The following is a 19,412-nucleotide window of genomic DNA, read 5'->3' on the forward strand; positions in this document are numbered from 1 at the left end:
GGTGGCAGGGGGCTGTGACAGATTTACCTTGGTATTCCTCTACCTTCACAGAACCCAGTTCGGTGACTCACACATAGGAGGCATTACAAATGTTTACTGAGTGAGCAAAGAGAGAAAGCATGGAAGAAAAATTAGAAGCCACCAAAAAGCCTGGGTGACTCAGTCAGTTAAGCGTTGGCTCTTGATTTTGGCTCAGGTCATGATCTCATGGTTTGTGGGTTTGAATCCCTTGTCAGACTCTGTGCTGATAGCACAGAGTCTGCTTGGGATTCTCTCTCTCCCTCTCTCTCTGCCCCTCCCCCCTTGCTCTCTCTCAAAAATAAATAAATAAACATTAAAAAAAGAAGCCACCAAAAAGAGAGTAAGGGAATCCTATCACTGTCAGTAGAAATCATGAAAAATCATGTGGAATCATGTCCCCCAGGGACAGCAGGACTGCAGGGGCCATGAGGCTTGGAAGCGACAGTTACCTGCTCAGATGTCTGGTCTCTTTCCCTCCTCCTCCTGTTCACTGCCACCGTTTCACTATAAATCAGTGCACATACGCTTCACTTTTATTTGGATTCAATACCTCGGAAATCCATGAGAAATAATGCTTCCCACCAATGTAAGGTAGTGTCCTCATTCATGTGCAAGCTAAGAGGAATAATAATTGTCTTGGAAACCATCAAGCTAAACAAATTTAGGAGAATGACCTCTTGGCTGATCTCAGTAACTTGTTTCTCTTCATTTCCATTACCCTTCCCAGGTCCCCTTTATCTCAGGGTTTTCCACCCTTTTCTGATTGCGAATACCAGTCGTGTTTCGAGGATGGGATGGGGTAAATGCAGCTGCAGAATTCCTTGTTTCTTTTGTATCCCTCCCACTTCCTTAAACACACACAACTTAGCATGGTTAGTGTTTTTCCACGTGTGAAACCTTCTCTGGCCCCCGTCCCCAGGAAGAGCGGCTCCCATGTATGTCCAGCTTGGAGTCAGTCTGTTGGTCAGGTGCTCATCTCCCTGAATTGTGACAGCATGCTCCTCACACACCAGCCGAATGAAGGCACAGCTTTTGTCCAAACTCATGATCAGATCTGACCTAGCACCTCAGTGTCTGACTCACACAGGCGTATTTAAGAGCTGTTGAGTGAATACAGATATGAGCACGAAGGAACGCATAACAACAAAAAAAGGAAAGTTATCACTTTCGCTTACTTGCAATCACTTAGTATCTCTTACCTTTAGTTTTTGACTTTTGAGAACTGTTAAAGACTCTGGGGTGTGATGATTCTCTTAAATAACAAGCAAAAGTGTAATTTTATGAAGATTTAATGAGACAATATCATTGCCAGCTGATTTTATCACTCAGGGAGTTTAACAGAAATTTGTTAACATTGTCTTTAATTTGCTTAAATATTTATGACCATTGCTTTCAGGAGGATTCTTATCTGGGGTTATTGTTTCATATAATTCATCTTGGTGTGGTTTCAACCATTTGGTGGTTCATCTTGTTTTAATAGATTCTGCTAGAATTTTCTGTAAATGCTTTGGAATCTGAGTGGGAGTCTCTTTGGATCTCATTGCTGCTTCCTCCACCTTCCAAGGCCCCAGATTAAGTCAAAGTGTCTGCCACAAAAATCTTGGAACATTCAGGACGACAGTCCTGATCACAGCTCGTCGTCTTCTGATATGGAATCTAGATAATCTGTGTCAACATACAGGAGAAATCCGGAGAACAAGCTGTCTGCCCAACCCGGGTCTGAGAAGAGGCCGTTCTGGTCGGTGAAGAAGATCTCCAGCCAGACTTCATCTTCTGGCTGCAGATACATGACCGTGGACCCCGAAGCCACATCATGGTTCCCAGTGTTGGCGTCAAAGGTCTTTATCCGGTACTGCCCGTTGTGCACCAGCCCGATTGCCAGGTGCTTATTCGCCAATGTGATATCATAAGAGAAGTAATAGATCCCTGGGAAGGCACAGATGAACTTGCCTGTTGCAGGATTGTAGTGCTCTCCCTCATTGAAGAGGACCTTGTTAAATATAATCGGTAGCCTTTCTTCTGGGTAGCTGGTTGTGATGCCAACAGAAAAGGCGGATTTGAGCACGATGCTTCCACATCTGCAAACTCCAGGCAACCCTGGATCCCCTTGCTCTCCTCTGTCCCCCTTTGCTCCAGGAGGCCCAGCTGGACCTACTTCTCCTTTTTCTCCCTCTGGTCCAATGGGTCCTTTCTTCCCAGTCTCTCCTTGGTCCCCCTTCTCTCCAGCAAGGCCCAGTGGTCCAGTCTTACCTCTCAAACCTTTAAAAAGAGTTTACAGCTTATTTAATAGTTCCTCTAGATATACAGTCACAAACAGCATGTCCACACAGTGCCAGCACACCCTAAATTTGTCTCTCCAGCCAACTTTCAATAGGACACTACTAAATACTGATGCATCTCTTAAAAACAATCACTGATGCATTAAAATAGAAATAGAAGATTTTCATCAGAATTTCAGGTGAATTTTCCTGAGTATATGAAAAATCATTTAAGTGCTATTTTGGTGATGGATCATCTGCAACTAAATCAGTCACATACAGTATTTGTCACCACAGGAGAAATTCAATTGAGCATAATGATATTTTCCAGAGTGGGGTCATGGGAGCAGACAGAGCCAGATGAGTCCTTAGAGGTTATTTAGTCTCATGTCCCGCCCTACTTCTATTAGTTTTAATAATAAAATAATTAATCAAAATTAGATGAGCTCATATTTATTCAACATTTACTATGTACCAGGGACAGCATTTTATTGACAGGCATTGGCTTCTTTAGGACTTGCAACAACTTTATGAGTTAGGAATTATTACTTCCATTGCAGATGGGGAGACTGAGCTACAGAGAAGTTGGTTTGCTCAAGGGAACAAAGCTAGTACGTGATGGATCTGTGATCTGAACTCATGCCTGCCTGACTCTGGAGCCTGAGCATCTCCCCAGGGCAGCAGCTCGAGTATAAAGAGCACCTGCCACATAGTGAGGGTTCAATATGCTACAATAACTGAAAAATAGTGATGCCACTGCTATGCAGTAGCTCTTTTTTGGAGGAGAGAATCGAATCCCAGAGAGGTGGAGAAACTGGCTTCTGTAGCAAGCTAGGACTGGAATCCAAGTCTTAGTGTAATGATGCTTCCCCTCCATCAAAGTGCCTCTTACCTTTGGGGCTGGAATCAAGAATCCTAAATTCTGTTTGGCTCTGCAGCTAAATGGTTGTATCATTTTAGGCAAGTCCCTTAATTTCTCTGGGTCTCCTTATATATAGAAAAGACATAATATCTGTGAAAGGATTTCAACAAATTCAAAATCACCACAGTGAAATATTTTCTGTTTGTCCAAATCTTTACATCTACAGATCAACCAAAGGCTAAATGCAGAGAACTTGTGATCGTCGGTTGAAAGGGATAAGCAACATCTATTTAATTTTTAAACCGTATATATAATAACAGTGACTTAATAGCATAAAAATGTCCTTTAATTTTTATAGTCAAATCCGTTCCATAGATAGTGCTTGTATAATGATACACCCTCAAAAATATCCAAATTATAGGAAATTCATGAAGGACTTTTGTAGTCAGGGAAAATATATTATGGATATACTGTGTACTTTCACTCTTAACTATGTATTTGCTTTCGGGAACTTTATTAAGTTGAACATTTTTATCTTGATAGTGCTTTGGTACCTTTTATTTGAAAATTACATGCACACCAGTATATGAGTTTAATTAATTTTCAGTTTGGCAAATTTAGGCACGAAATGTTCTGGATAATGAAAATTTTAGAATGAATGCTTTACTCTTAAAACATCCAGTATTTTGTTTTAATAGTTTTGGAAAGAGGTTGTTTAACAATTTATGATGCACCAAAGATTTTAATAATGAACGAAACCCCTTTTTTTGGTGACTGGGATCAGTATCATTACTGATCACAGAACTGTCCTAAAGCTCTAGATGGCTTTTGTTGTGAAGTTGAAATTCCCCTGGTTCCAGCCAGAATATACTCTGGTATTGATTTCTTGAAATAAGGCCATAATAGTGTGATCTTTCAATGTTTGCTTCTTTCTGGTAGAAATAAAATATGAATACAATTTTATGTTAAATTTACTTTTGAATCAAGGACCACAAATTCTAAATTGTTATTTTTATCTTCAATAGGAGCTTAACTTTTGCTGTCTTCATGAGTGAAGGTCATGAGTGACCTTGGATGTATAATAGAAAAACTTTTTGGCATCAGCAACAATTTTGACTATTAAATTTCATTATGTACTCCGATCCTCCTGTCTCTATGACTTTGGGCAAGTCACTTGTCTGTGTTTCAAATGCTTCAATATGAAGAACTGGATTTAAATCCACTCCAAACCTAGTGAGAAAAGCAGTCAACAGTGGCTCAGCAGACCAGCAAACTTTAGTTCATCCATGGATTCATTACGTGAATTTGAAGAAGGGGCTTCATCTCTCTGACTTGTTTCTCAGTCCTTGAAATGAAGGTGTTGGACTAGGTTGCTTAAGGCCTCATCCTATTGAAAATTCTTTGAGACAAAACCACAAATGCAATTTTACAATGCTAGCCATGGAAAGATCTTTACCATCTCAGTGTTTGGGTTTCTATAGTTATTGAATTAGATAATCAGAGATGAGCTGTATTAGCTTGAAGTAATTCTTCCTATTTGCATGAAGGGTTTTCACCTGTGCTAATGGCCAATTAATGAATAATGGAAAGAAGGGATAAATCAGTCTCCCTCTTCCTATTTAGTTAGACATATGCTTACGTAGAGGGAGAATTATGGAGTACTGGTTAGTCTATGTTTAGGTACTAACACTTGGAGAGAAAGGATTTCTTAGTTCTCCATGAAATAGGCTTACAAAGATTTCTTCTTCGGTGTTATTTTTTTCTTCCATCCATCCATCCATCCATCCATCCATCCATCCATCCATCCCAGGGTTTGTGTGTGCATGCATACATACATCTAAACTGTGTAATATTGATTGATCATCTACTACATGCTAGGCACTATGCTAGGGACTGAGTGGGACATTGATATGAATGACACCTATTTCACCCTCAAGTTAGCTGTTACTACATATTACACTGTGATCTGCAAATATGGGTCATAGCTAAGTTCTTGAATATCCAAAGCCATATAAGAAACTAGAATGATTGGTTTCATGAGGTGATTCCAGTGCTATCTGAAGATATTTATATGGATGTGCATTCAGATTAAATTAAATGGTACTATTCTGCTACAACAGTAATTATGATAGACCAGTGAAGGAGACATATTTTTAATAGAAAGTTTCTAATTCAGTATGATAAGCTCTGTATTTGTAATTTAAGGTAGAGAAGTTGAGCAAAAATATGCTTGATTCTGCTTGTGCTTGGTTGGGATGGATGTGGTGGGGATGTTTACCAAGGGCACATGAAGGAGAAGACATTTGTGGTGTCATTAAAGGGGAAAGAAGAATCAAAGACTACTAGCCATGTCGTGCCCAGTTTCAGATGCATTAACAGCTTATCCCCAAAACACCAGGGCTCTGTTACTGTTGTTTGTAAATGATCACAAAGGCATTCCTACCTTTCTTAGATGTTCTAAATCCTTATGTGTGTATGTGTGCATATTGGAGTTAAATAATCTCAGGTTCGCAAAGTCATTTTATTTCCAAATCTCAATTTTTTCATTGTAACACAATTATTGCTGATTATAATGGTTTCTAATAGGCTTATGATAAACATTAAGTATTAAATGTAAAATTCCCGATGTAGTAAGTTCTTAATAAATGGCTATGATAATGATGATGATGATGATGAATATTGTAATTATATGTTTCTATATTGGCCTTCCACACCCAAATGTTTATCAAGGCAATGTCTTATTCATGTTTGTGTTCTTCTTGTCTAGAACAGTAATATCAACCAGGGACAATTTTACACTGCCCACCAAGGGATAGTTGGCAATGTCTGGAGACATTTTTGTTGTCACAGTTGGTGGGGGTGCCACTGGCAGCTAGTCGGATGCTGCTAAATGTCCTCTAATGCATAGGATATCCATCCCACAGTAAATAATTATTTGGCCTGAAATATCATTAGGATAGAGGTTGAAAAACACTGGTCTGGAATAATACTGGATAACAACAGGTACACAAGAAGCTTGTTGAAGGACAATGCTTGGGTGTACCCATGAATACGGAGGTGTAGCTGACCTCATATGGTTAACCTTGTAATAATTATGAACATTCAATTTAATCTGAATGCATATCCACATACTTTTATATTTAAAAAATTTTTTTTACATTTATTTATTTTTGAGAGACAGAGCACAAGTGGGGGAGGGGCAGAGAGAGAAGGAGACACAGAATCGGAAGCAGGCTCCAGGCTCTGAGTGGTCAGCACCGAGCCCGACGCGGGGCTCAAACTCACGAACCGTGATATCATGACCTGAGCCGAAGTCGGATGCCCAACTGGCTGAGCCACCCAGGCGTCCCTCTACATACTTATATTTTTAAAGATTTTATTTTTTAAGTAATCTTTACACCCAATGTGGGGCTCAAACTCACAACCCTGAGATCAAGAGTCTCACGCTCCACCAAGTGAGCCAGCCAGGCACCTCTCCACATGTGTATTTTTAAATGATATCAGAACTACTTAATGAAACTGAGCACCCATTTCGAGTTTATTACATGAGTTTGGATATTCAACAAGTTAGCTATGACTCATGTTTGCAGATCACTGTGTGATATGTAATAAGAACTAACATTTACTGAGTGTTTACCAGATGGCAGTAACCCTACTGAGTGTTTTCCGTGTATTATTGTATTATTAACTGTCACAATCACCCTTACTACTCCCAATCTACAAATGAGGAAACTGAGGCTTCAAGCGGTTATTGGTCCACGGATACTAAGTTAGTAATTGAAGGAGCCGAGATCTAAGCCTCAATCAGACTGACTCCAATACATGCTTGTGGAAACACTACATTATTGCTTCCAGACACAGTAAAGAAACTAAAAGGGTTGGTCATACGTAGCGACGGTCCTGTTATTATTACAGGATTTCAAGGCTATTCGTGATCATGACACAGTGGTAAGTTGTAGTCATAGGTGTCACCATAGATTAAGATGTAAGCTCCAAATTAAAGGTTCTTTATCTGATGTTGAACCTTTACCTAAAGGTTTTTAATCTAATATTGAACAATATTCACACATTCGGTAGCTACTGATTTTCCAAGTATTTTCTGCAGGACAAATTCAGAAATGAATTATTATCCAGTAACTTGCATGTATATTATGCTGCTATTTCACGTAACACCAGTAAATCAGGGGCAATGACTAGATAGAGACATGTTTCTTAGACTAATTGACTTTTCTCTTCCTGTCTTTTGTCCTAGCCTTTACACTCGGAAACTTGTTTTTAAAGATTGATGCCAAATCGCTTCCTCTTTTAGAGTTAACCCAGCTTCTCTAGACTTTCAATTCGGTTTACTCTGAAGGATTGCAGAGTCTGGCAATCTTCCTGGGCCAATTTATTTGTGGGGGGAAAAAAAGTAAACATTCCTGAAGTAGTAGGGAGCAATTGTGTTGCTGTTTAAGAGTGATACGAATGTACTTTTCTAGCTGGGACAGGACAGGAGGGAAAGAGATGAGCTACGAAAGGTGGGCTAAACAGTGCTATTGCCATTTCATCTGTGAAAAATAAAATCTAGAAGTCCTTTATGCAGCTTTGCTCAGGATATTTAGTACAGGTCAGGATGGCATCTGTGCTTTTGGCTCCTAATTCCTGCCTCTGCTTCGTCTGTCCATTTCTCTTCCTTGTCCATCTGTCTGTCTATCCATCCATGCCCTCGCACATCCAGCCATTGCTTGCTAGCTATAACAGCCCCGTGGCCACGGGCATCATCAGTGTTTGAGTCCAGCTCTGCCGGTCACTAGCAGTGAACTTCCGTCTTCAGTAATTAATTTAACCATGTTATTGCTCTGTGTTCTCATCTGTAAAATGGGATAACCGAAAGAGTTGTCATTGCCATAAAATAAGGTGTAGGTAAAGAGTTCAGAGCGGTATCTAAAGCATAGTAAGGGCTCAACACATTATTATGATTAAGGAAGGTGAAATAGAGAAGGGATTTCAGGAGCAATTCCCATTAGAAAAGGCAACAGAGAAGGGAAGCGGTTTAAGGCGGGGGAGGGTGGGTGGGTGAACGAGGGGTGTTTCATGGCACTTCATCGTTCATTACCTGCAGCCCCCTTTTCACCTTTCTCTCCTTTCCTGCCGTCTCTACCATCTCGTCCTGGAAGGCCGATCCGACCATGGGGCCCCGGGGAACCATTCGCTCCAGGGGGTCCCGGAGGTCCAGGTAAGCCAGGGATGCTACAGATATATCTTGGGGAGTAGCTCTCTCCTTTGAACTGATTACCCCGAGGCTGTCCACTGGCACAAATGGCAAAACTTGTAACATAGAGCAAGATAAACATCTTTGGCTCTGGAAAAGAAACACAGGGACATAAATCCACCCTCTCAGGTGGTAGTTTTGGCATAAATGAACATGAGGGCGGGCATTGGCAACCGCGTACTTCAGCGCTCGCCTCTCCACGCATGTATAAAACCTCAGTCACCTCTCGTAATTCCGTTGGAAACTATTAACACATTACTGATAGAGGGTTCTCAGTGTCCCACACAAGGGTTGGTGGAGATGAAGGGTTAAAAAAAATTCAAAATAAAGCCACTTGTTGCATTTTTTTTCCTGTAGGCTCGATGATGGACTTTGAAAAATGACGGTTTCTTCTTGCAGAAATAATGCATTATTTTTAGAAAATTAGAAATGCAAACGAATAAGAGAAACATCAACAATATTCCCACCACTAGAGATAATTATTCTTTACATTTTGATACAGACATCCTTCTGGTCTTTCTGTCTATGCTGTGGAGGAAAATGATATCATGCCCCTCCTGTATGTCTCCAACTTTTTTTTTCCCTTTACGATACATCATGAACATCCTCCCATGTCAAAAATTATTCTTAACATTAAAAAATGTTGCATTTTCTGTACTATTCTTTGTGTACACAATTCTCCATTGTAGACATTTCCTTCCAGTTTTCTGCCAATATAAACACGATGCTAGGCATCCTTATATCTAGTCTTGGCATGCATCCATGGTCGTTTTCTTAGAATTTGTGGGTTTTTGTAAGCAGGAGAAAAGAAGTGGCATTTTCAGGAAAACCATGTTTTTCACTTGATAATCATGTGTAAAACCAATTAGTGTTAATTGGAGTACTGTGCATGTCCTAAGGGGGGGGGGGCTCAAACTTTAATTTAAAATCTGCAGAATACAATGCCCTGGTGAACCATTAAGCTGTTAGCACCAGGGCTCAATTAAAGAGCTGAGTGAAATTAAACCATGCATGGTGTCACATGTGCCTAGGGAGGCAGACAACAGGTCTCTTTAGTTGTGGTCTAATAGGACTTGGTTTTTCCCTCCACAAACAGGATCCTGAGAATGACGGATCGTTTATTAGCATGACGTTTGGCATATAAACTGAGGGGTGGGCCATATGGGCTGGGACACCTGACTTTCTAGGCTAAACGGTCCCTAGGATTAGCAGCTTCTTGGATGGGAGAATGTATGCACGTGGTTTTAGGGCAGTGCAAATGAATAGTTTTGGGGTAGCTGGACCTGTGCTTTAATAAGAAATCTCAACATCGCTTGACGTATATGCCTGGCATGTACCCGCCCAAAGGAAATAATCATGAAATGTAAAAAAAAGCAGTCGGATGGGGCTTCCTTGCTTTCTTACAGCCACATCAGAAAATTAACCAGGCGCACTGTACCAGTTTTATGATACCCATGGGGAAATTGCAACATCTTGGAATTAGACCTAGAAATTTGCCAGAGCATAGGAATGACAAATTGAGAAAAACACAGCGTGCACATGTGATTCAAAATAAGTCTATTCCTAGAAATCTTATTAGTGAGAAACTGAAGCAACTTACCCAGATATAGGCCCTGTATCCTTCACCAAATCTCCACGTCACCAGTGTCTCTCCCCACCGTTCTCCCTCCCCCACATCCAGGAGAACATTTTTGCTGTGCACAGTCTGCTTATAATAGAGCACAAATTCAACATTACTGATTCCATTGCTCAACTGGGATGAAGGCACTTTCTGAAAAGCCCGGTGGATCTGATAAAGATACCAGCCTTTTCAAAGGTGTCCCAGATGATAGAAAATGAAAGAACATTCTATCCATACCCCTGCCACAGTTAAAACAAAACTGTGATGATGAAATTGCTAGCCTTTTTTGTGTAAAAAATGGATGAGAGGAGGCTTTGAGAAAGAATTTGAAAGAATAGAACATGTTCATAAGAGATACTCATAAAAGTTTAAATGTTTAAAGAGACATGGGATGGCATCCTATAGCTGAGACCAGGACTTGGTTCTAAGATGAACTTGAAATTACTTGGAGAGAAGGCACTGTGGGCAGTGGCTTCTCAGACATTATGATGGAGAAGCTGAAAACACAAACACGCCAATAGTCAGGGATCAGTCTACAAAGAAGCTTGGGGTAAGGGTCCAGGTTATGGTGAATATAAGAAGCATAAATTCTAAACATGTGCTTGGAAGAAAGGATATTAATATTTCCAATAGCCAGGCAAAAAGGTGCTCAAAGGAGGTAAAAACTTAATACAATCGAAACAGACGCATTCATTGAACAAATGGTTTGCCTTTCATTGACAAATGCATTAGAATATTGTCTGTATGATAGTCTAAATGCTGGAAGCATCCCCAATTAGAAGTTTTGAAAGGCTCTCAAAATGATTATCCGTTAAGAGTCCTCATCAGAATTGAGGAACAATGTGTTGTGCTGCCTGACACATAATGACAAAGTGGTGGTAACTGGCCATTTGAGTCTCGGGACTCAGTTTATAGGACGACAAAGGGGTGTGGGTTATAATAGAAAACTACAGTGGCATCACCCTGCCATGTTTCCTCAGTTTACTTAAGAGCCAAAAGTCTCATGGTACATGGTTCAAGAGTCTACTGGATTGGGCACCCACCCTCCTTACTTCCCTAACTTAATCCTCCGCTACTCTCTCTCCCTCTCTCCAGCTCCAGTCTCTCAGGATGCCTTGGTGTCTCCCAAAGACACCAGGAATGTTCTGCCTTAGGGCCTTCATGCTGTCTCTTCCCTCTGTCTTCTCTTCCCCAAGATGTCTACATGTCTCACTCACTCATCTCCCTCTTTGAGTCTTTGCTCAAATGCCAACCTCTCCCTGAAGCCAATTCTTACACTGTATTTAACATTGCCATCTGCCATCTGCCATCTCATACCTCCACCCCCCTCATTCTGCTCTATTGTTTTCTATTCTTTGTACCCACCATCTTCTAACTCACTAGATTATTATTACCTTTATTATGATTTAAAAATATGGTATATCTCCATCTGATGGAACGTAAGGGATGAGGGCATAGAGCAGGGATTTTTGTCTTAGTCATTGATTTCTACAACCATCTAGAACAGTGTTTGGCATAAAAAACTCACGCTGTGGACAGAGAAGTTTTTTTTGTTATTGTTGTTTTGGGGTTTTTTTTTGGCGGGGTGATGTATGTGTTTTATGAAAAACTAAATGAAAAACATGGGAGAATGGAATATGAGAATATTGTAAGGGAAAGAGAAAAAAGAACTTAAATATTCAAGGGGTCTGTGGGTCCCTCTCACAGTGTTTAAAAATACAAACAAAAGACTTCAGTTGTTTCAATTTTGCATAGTCTAAGTATTTAGAAATATTTTAAATAATTACCTTTTTTTTGGTACAGATAGAACATGCACATTTATAAAATTAAAAAAGGGTACGCAATGAGAAGTAAATCTCTCCCTTCCTCCCAGTCTTCCAGACATGCAGTCCTCCTCTCTAGAGGCAATCATTGTTGCTAGTTTCTTGTGTGTCTTCTTCTCCACTTTGGCAAAAAATATGCAACTTTCTGTATCTTGCTTTTTCAGGTAGCTAAGAGATTTTCTGTTGTCAGTAGGTAGAGTTGCCTCATCCTTTTTTTAGTGACTATAGAATATCCACTATATGGTTGTGTTACATTTAACCAGTCTCCTACTGATGGATATTTGGGATATTTTCATTGTTGTATAAGCAACAGTACAATAAGTCACTGTGTGTGTGTGTGTGTGTGTGTGTGTGTGTGTGTGTGTGTGTACATAGTTTATGATATGAGCAGAAAATAGCTTCCCCCAGTTTGCCTTTGTATTTTGTTCATGAATTTTAAAAAATTTTTATTATAAAAACATTTTTGAAGTTCAATTTATTCCATTTAAAAGGCCTTCCTCACTCCACGATACTAAAAAAAAAATTCTCCCACTTTCAGTTTCTTTGTTGTTTCATTTGTTCACATTTAATCTTTGACCCATTAGAATGTTTCTGATAAAAAGTGTGAGGTAGGGATCTAGCTGTATATTTTCAGCACCTTATATTGAATAATCTATCCTTTGCCCACTGTCCCACTGGGTTGCAGTGGATTTGGTTATTTTGGCTGGGACTGCACTATGTGGGTCATGGTTTTATAAACATTATAATATGTTTTAACAGATTTATTGAGATTTAATTTACACACCATAAATTGGACCAATTTTAAGTATACAACTCAATGTATACTACACTCCAATTTTAGATCATTTTTTCAAAACTACAAAAAGAAACCTCATACACATTTGCAGTCATGCCTCATACAAAGTATTTTGAAGAATTACATTGAATATGCAAATTTATGTAGAATATGTGCTAAAATGTATTTTTTCCCACATCACGCTCCTTTGGAGTGAGAAAATCAAAGCTCTGGAAATATTGTTAATCTTGTGCAGATCTGTCGGGATGCTAATGTATCCTATTTTTCTGTAGGGATTATAAAGTAACAGGTTTTCAGTTTTTGAAACTTATATTTACTTTACGGTACTATAGATTTCACACTCTTTATGTCAAAAATGTGTTTTGAATGTGTAAGGCAGGAATGTAGCATGTCGTGTTTTCTAAGATTTTTAGTGATAGAACCCTTTGTTCTTGCTAAACTCATCATGAAAGTACTTGGAGAAATACTGAATAAATCACTGCAAAAATTGAACTTTTAGAAAATGTGTCCACTGGTTGAGATCTCTTCGTAAATAGCATGTTTTTACTTATTAAAAAAAAACCCATGTATATACAGTCAACTAATATTTGAGAAGGAAGCCAAGAATACTTTCTGGGGAAAGAATAGTCTCTTCAATAAAATGGTGTTGGGCAGCTGTGTATTTGTATGCAGAAGAATGAAATTGGATCACTAGTTTATACCACTCAAAAAATCAACTAAAAATGGATTAAAGACTTAAATATAAGACTTGAAACTGGAAAACCTCTAGAAGAGAACACAGAGAAAAAGATCCTTGGCAGTGGTCTCCCACCCCTGCGTATATAACCAAAAGAAAAAAAAAAAAAGGATATCAAAGAGCTATCTATATTCCCACGTTCATTGCAGCATTATTCACAATAATCCAGACATGGAAGCAACCTAAATATCCACTGGCAAATGAATGATAAAGAAAATGTGGTATATATACAATGAAATATTATTCAGCCATAAAGAGAAGGAAATCCTGTCACTTGTGACATCACGAATGAACTTTGAAAGCAATATACTAGGTGAAAGAAGTCAGAGAAAGACAAACACTGTACGATCTAACTTATATGTGGAATCTAAAACACTGAACTCATAGAAACAGTGAGTGGAATGGTGGTTGCCCAGGGCTGGAGGGTGGGGAAAATGGGGAGATGGTGGTCAAAATATACAAACTTTCAGTTACAAGCTGAATAAGTTTTGGGGATCTAATGTGCAGCATGGTGTCTGTAGTTAATAATACTCTCTTGCATGCTTGAAAGTCGCTAAGAGAAGAGATGTTACTGCATGTTCTTAGTGCACACGAAAAATGATAATCATGTGTTGTGATGGATGTGTTAACTAACTTATTGCCATAATCATTTCACAATACATATATGTATCAAACTTTTACATTGCATACCTTAAACTTACACAATGTTATATGTCAATTATATCTCAGTAAACCTGGAAAAAAACATACTTGGTAGAATGTAAAATGGTGCAACAGCTGTGCAAAACGGTAAGTTAATTCCTCAAAAAACTTAACCTAGAATTATCATATGATCCAGCAATTCTACTTCTGGGTATATATGTAAAGGCACTGAAAGCAGAGACTCAGATATTTGCACACCCATTCTCATCATAGCATTATTCATAACAGCAAAAAGGTGAATTAGCGGATGAATGGATAAACACAATATAGTACCTACATACAATGGAATCTTATTCGACCATTAAAAGGGAATTTTGACCCATTCTACAACATGGAGGAATCTTGAAAACTTTATGTTAAGTGAAATAAGCCAGTCACAAAAGGACAAACATTGCATGATTTTACCTACATGACGTATCTGGAATAGTAAAAATTGTAGACATGGAAGGTCAAATGGTGCTTGCCAGCAGCTGGAGAGTGGGGTGGGGGTTAATATTTAATGAGTTCAAAGTCTCAAAAAGTTCTGGAGATAGATGATGGTGTGATGGTTGTACAACAGTGTAAGTATCCTTGCTGCCACAGAGCTGTATACTTAAAAATTGTAAGTTTTATGTTATATATATTTTACCATAACAGAAAAAACACTAAGTGAAAAAAAAAACCCAGATGAGTTGGAATGCAGGGAACATACTAGCACTTTTATTACTGTGCTTTATTTATTTATTTATTTATTTATTTATGTTTTTTTTTTTTAATTTTTTTATTTTGAGAGAGAGAGAGAAAGACAGAGAGCATGAGGAGGAGAGGGGCAGAGAGAAAGGAGAGAGAGACTCCTAAGCAGGTTCCATGCCATTAGTGCAAAGCCTGATGTGGGGCTTGAGCTCATGAACTGTGAGATCATGACTCGAGCCAAAATCAAGAGTCAGACACTTGACCAACCGAGCCACCCAGGCCCCCTGTGCTGGGTGTTTTAAAACAGCATTTACTTCATCCCTAAACCACTCGTATGCAGTAGGTGATATTATCTTGATTTTTCAAACAAGATAATTGAGACTCTGAGGACCCAAGTCCACACAGCCATAAAAATGGCACAGGCAGGATTTGAACTGAGCTCTTCCTGTCTCCAAACACTCGAGTTTTCCCCCATATCATGGGAGGGAAACTGTCACATCACTTCATGACAAAGGGCTGACTCGATTACTAGTTTGACTTGAGAATGTATTTTGCCTGGAAATCATTAGGGAAAAGATAGGTAACCAGGCGTGGCCAAAACGTGACATATCCTTGGCCCCCAGAGGAAGACATTTCGCAATAGTAGGTTTTATCCTTCCCTAGCTGCCCTAGGAGTGACCCTAGGAGTGAGCAAGACAGGGTGGGGCACTCAGGTGTTCATATACCAGAAGCTTCTGTTATGTTGGTTCCTCATCTCTGTCTTTGGGGCTCCAGTTTTCCTCCTCAGAAGTGCCTCTCCTGTTAGCCATGGAAAACCTTCCCTTCTCCTGTCACTACGCGGCGTGCAGCACCTCACAACTACGCTGTGGTAGGACTGTCTATCTCCTTGCTTTTTCTCCACCGAAATATAAACTCTGTATCGCTAACATTTAAGACCAAGACTGGAGAGGCTCAGTGAAGGCTGAATGAAGAAAGCATGTATTCCTCAACATTTAGTTATATCAACAGCTCATGATTGATAAAGCTTCGACTGCTTTATGTAAAGTGCTATGATGGCATAAGAGTAAAATATTCTGAGAGCTGGCAAAGATTTTGTAGCCTACAGAGCAACGTTAAGTCCGTATCATCTTTCCAAAGGACCCCCTTGTGGTCGATTGGACAGGTAACTTGTCTATGGCCACAAAACTACGGTCAGACCAGAGATTTGAACTCAGGTCTTCAGTTTCATGGATTTTTCTTACAGAGCTGTCTGTTTAATAAACTCCAAAGCTACCATCGTGAAATGGGCCACTGCATCTACATTTGCCAAAGTTCTAAAAAAAAAAAAAAAAAAGAAACACCATACCTTTCTCTGGGTTGGTGGCTTGCTCCAGGATTCTAAATCCACAAGAGACTGAGGATCTTTCATGAGAGCTTCAGCGAAAAACTTGCTTTGGTACCAGACAGAAAAAGAGATCCAAGTTCTCAGAGGTTTCCAAATAGTTGTGCTAAAAATAATTTTCTCCTTTAGTCCCAAAAAGCCAGAGGTCCTGGAAGTCATTCATGGGGTGAGGCTCAATCAGGGGCTGGTCAAAATTACGGTTTTGTTTGAGATAAACCTGAAGCTCCTGCTTTCTTTGACTGGTGAGTTTAGAGGTGTCTCCACCTCTGTATGTCGTGGCCTCTTTTGCAGATTTGTTTACTTAAGTTTTTCCCTCTTAATTTGTTTTCCACTGAGTGGAAGTTTCAGGAAAAAAATTACTCACTGACTGGAAATTAGTTGTTAACTTAGAGAAGAGAGTCATTTCCTAGTTGAGAATTTTCAAGGTAGAATCTTCAAATTCTGGAAATTGGGTGGTGTCTCGTGGACTAAACAGGGAGAGGTGGTAAATATTCTTGGTCAACGTGGCAGGGAAAGGGCCCCGCATCCTATGTGCTCCGAAATGCAAGAGGGTTATGAGCACTGCACTGATCTTTTCTTTGTTTTCTGCTGAATGGATAAATGATAGGGTATTTTTAGAAGACTGATATGTCTTTGTTACTATAGAGAATTGATCATAACAACTCAAAAAGCGGAATGGTTCTCCAAAGCCTGTGACTGCTCATCTTTGGTGTAATCAGTTTCTTTGTTTCCTTCTGATACATACTTCTTACATCTCCTTAGCAACAGCAATATATAATTCATGACGTCATTTATGGAAATTCAGTGTTGGAAAAATCTTGTTTTTATCCTGCTTTCCCCACCATTCCTCTCAAGCCATTGAGAACGCTAATTGGAAGAAGTATTTTCAAAGTTATCAAAGTGAACACTGATGCTAAGTTTGACCAAGAAGATGGATGGGATCCCCATCTTGATGATCTTCATTTTACCCTAGGTGTCCACCCTCCCATCTGGAGGAAAATGGTCTTTTGGATTTGTTGGCTGTCCAAAATATGAATGCTCACATAGGGTAGTAAAAACCATGCCTTGGGCACAGAAGTGAGACAGTTGTTTTCTGCCTAATTAGAGTAGGGTTTTTAAAAACTGGTCAATTTTGCATACAGCATTGTGTAAGTGTAAGGTGTACGGTGTTCTTTGGTATACTTAAATATCGTAATATGGTTGTTATCAAATTATATAATTATAGTACAATAATATTATCTATATTCATCAAATTGTGCCTTAGAGCTCTAAGGTTTATTAACCACTCGTTACAAGTTAGTACCCTTAACACCGTCAGATTTTATCCCCTTCCTTCCCTCGTTACCATCATTTTATCGAGTATGGTCTTAATCAGATGGAGTCCCTGGGTCTGGCTTCTCCTCCTCAAAATAAAATGGCATCCTTCATTATTTCTAAGCTTTCTCACAGTTCTTAATATCCCCTAACAATGTGTTGTGGCTGATGAGATGGAATTTGTAAAAAATGCCACTTCTATACATATGGGTAGAGATACAAGTACAGTTAAGGAGACAGTTACTGAGAGAAGTCACTCAAGTGACTCTTTTAGTGCTGTGCATACAAGGAGGTACTTGACAGTAGCTCGATGAAGGTTTTTTCCTCTTAGGAATTTTTGGCTGGAGAGGTGTTGAGATCATTTGCTTAAAGCATCCATGGTCTTCTGGAAGGAAGGAACCAAGGGTCCAATTCCTCTCCATGATGCAACTTCAGGGAAGTTAGTCATGGACTACAGGGTTGGCCTGGTCCAAATCCTGTCATCCAGAAAGGACACCCCAAGAAAGGACACAGTGGATTACAGAATGGAATTGACCAGGAGGTAAGTGGGAATCTGGGCCAAAAGGTCTAAAGGATTTCGGGGTGGCGGCTCTGGTACAGTGTATGAATGAGGCTGCGAATTGGTCTGCTTTCAGTCATTCTGTCAGAGCAGATATCATTTGGGGGATAGTGGTTAAACACATAGTGGTGAATTAAAAGGATCATTACACTGAAACTTAGGAAGGGGGTACTATTGGGGTCAGCAACAGTATCTCCCACAAATGGACAAGCATCTACTGGAATGTGCGTGACTAGTGTTCAACAATGTCACAAATTGGTGACAGCTAAATCAACGGTGGGGGGATGGGGCAGACAATTAAAGGTTTTGTTTTGTACATCTTCCTTGGAAGTAGGTTGGAAGTTGGGATGACCACTTTTGAAGCAAGCAAGCCCCTAGAATTCTTGGGTTGCTCATGGAGGGGAGTATTTAGGTCTTGAGTAGTCCATGTGCTAATAAAAGTAAATGGGATCCTAGCAATTCATTGAAATAAAACCGTATGACCGTATTGAAAAACCGCATGACTGTGTTGAACTTGAACAGGCAAAGCAGGTCCCTGGAGCTAAATGCTTCCATTAGCTCAGTACCAATATAATGTCACACCATAACACTTTGATGTGTAAGATGGCCTTGACTATTTGACTCGAAGGAATCTCCCCACTTCTGACGCTGAAGTGTTGTAAGAGGCTGAACTAGAATATCAGTCCTTACAAGCTTAATTTCAGGTGTTTCAGCCGTTTGATGTGTTAATTTATTTATATAAAGTAATGACTTCTTAAAGGGCTTTTCTCACTCATTCTATGAAATAGCACAATCTCTATTAAAGAACTTAGAAGTGGTTTGTTGACTTCCAAAACAGACAGATGTATTTTTGTGTTACTGCCTTCCCTTGGCCAAGTGTTGATACAATTTACGGGCATTTATATTCTCTTTCCTGTGTCATTTGCAACTTCCTTAATTTCTCTTTAATATTTGACGATAAAGTTTCTTGTATTATTGAGGTATCATGCATTTTTCTGTTTTGCAATATTAGATATTTAAAATTATTTTTCATCTCAGATAACTCCTTATTAACTGTATCTTCTCGGACATCTTTCCAGAGAGAACTAGCCTTTGAAATTTTCTCCTAGAGCATTCAGAGCTCTGATGGGGCTACAGCTTGTTAGTGACTATTTCACTCAGCTTTTCTCATGCTTATTTTAGAGACAATGGTGAAAGTGATGGGTAAAATAATATGCTGAAGCTTATTTCATTAGCTTAGAGTAAAAAAATCATATTCAGTTTTTTCCTGTCAGTCATTCCAAGGCCAAGGTCTTCCTCTGCCTTGCCTATGCAGAGAAGTTTTTCCTCTCAGCTTGTGCTTTTGTTTTCCTGTATCCTTGACTCACTTTTCAACTGAAGTCTGTTCAATCTAGACCAATCCAATCGATATCCACA

General features: G+C 39.4%; 1 protein-coding gene across 4 annotated transcripts in view; it reads right to left on the minus strand.

The window, feature by feature from the left end:
• Window positions 1-1,294: 1,294 nt before the first annotated feature.
• C1QTNF7 (C1q and TNF related 7) overlaps window positions 1,295-19,412 on the minus strand; it is a 107,944-nt gene continuing 89,826 nt past the window's right edge. For 3 of the 4 annotated variants that reach the window (XM_086705419.1, XM_025921914.2, XM_086705417.1), the window contains exons 2-3: window positions 8,237-8,482; window positions 1,295-2,280 (exon numbers count right to left, since the gene is read on the minus strand). In XM_086705419.1, the coding sequence (XP_086561545.1) occupies window positions 1,649-2,280; window positions 8,237-8,474 (870 nt within the window). In that variant the 5' untranslated portion in view covers window positions 8,475-8,482 and the 3' untranslated portion in view covers window positions 1,295-1,648. Of the gene's footprint in view, window positions 2,281-8,236; window positions 8,483-16,087; window positions 18,720-19,412 lie in introns of those variants that run through there. The other variant, XM_086705418.1, reaches the window with a different exon arrangement.

Source organism: Puma concolor, chromosome B1, assembly GCF_028749965.1.
Source record: "Puma concolor isolate L17-30 chromosome B1, mPumCon1.1.hap2, whole genome shotgun sequence".
In the NCBI taxonomy this organism is placed as follows: domain Eukaryota; kingdom Metazoa; phylum Chordata; class Mammalia; order Carnivora; family Felidae; genus Puma; species Puma concolor.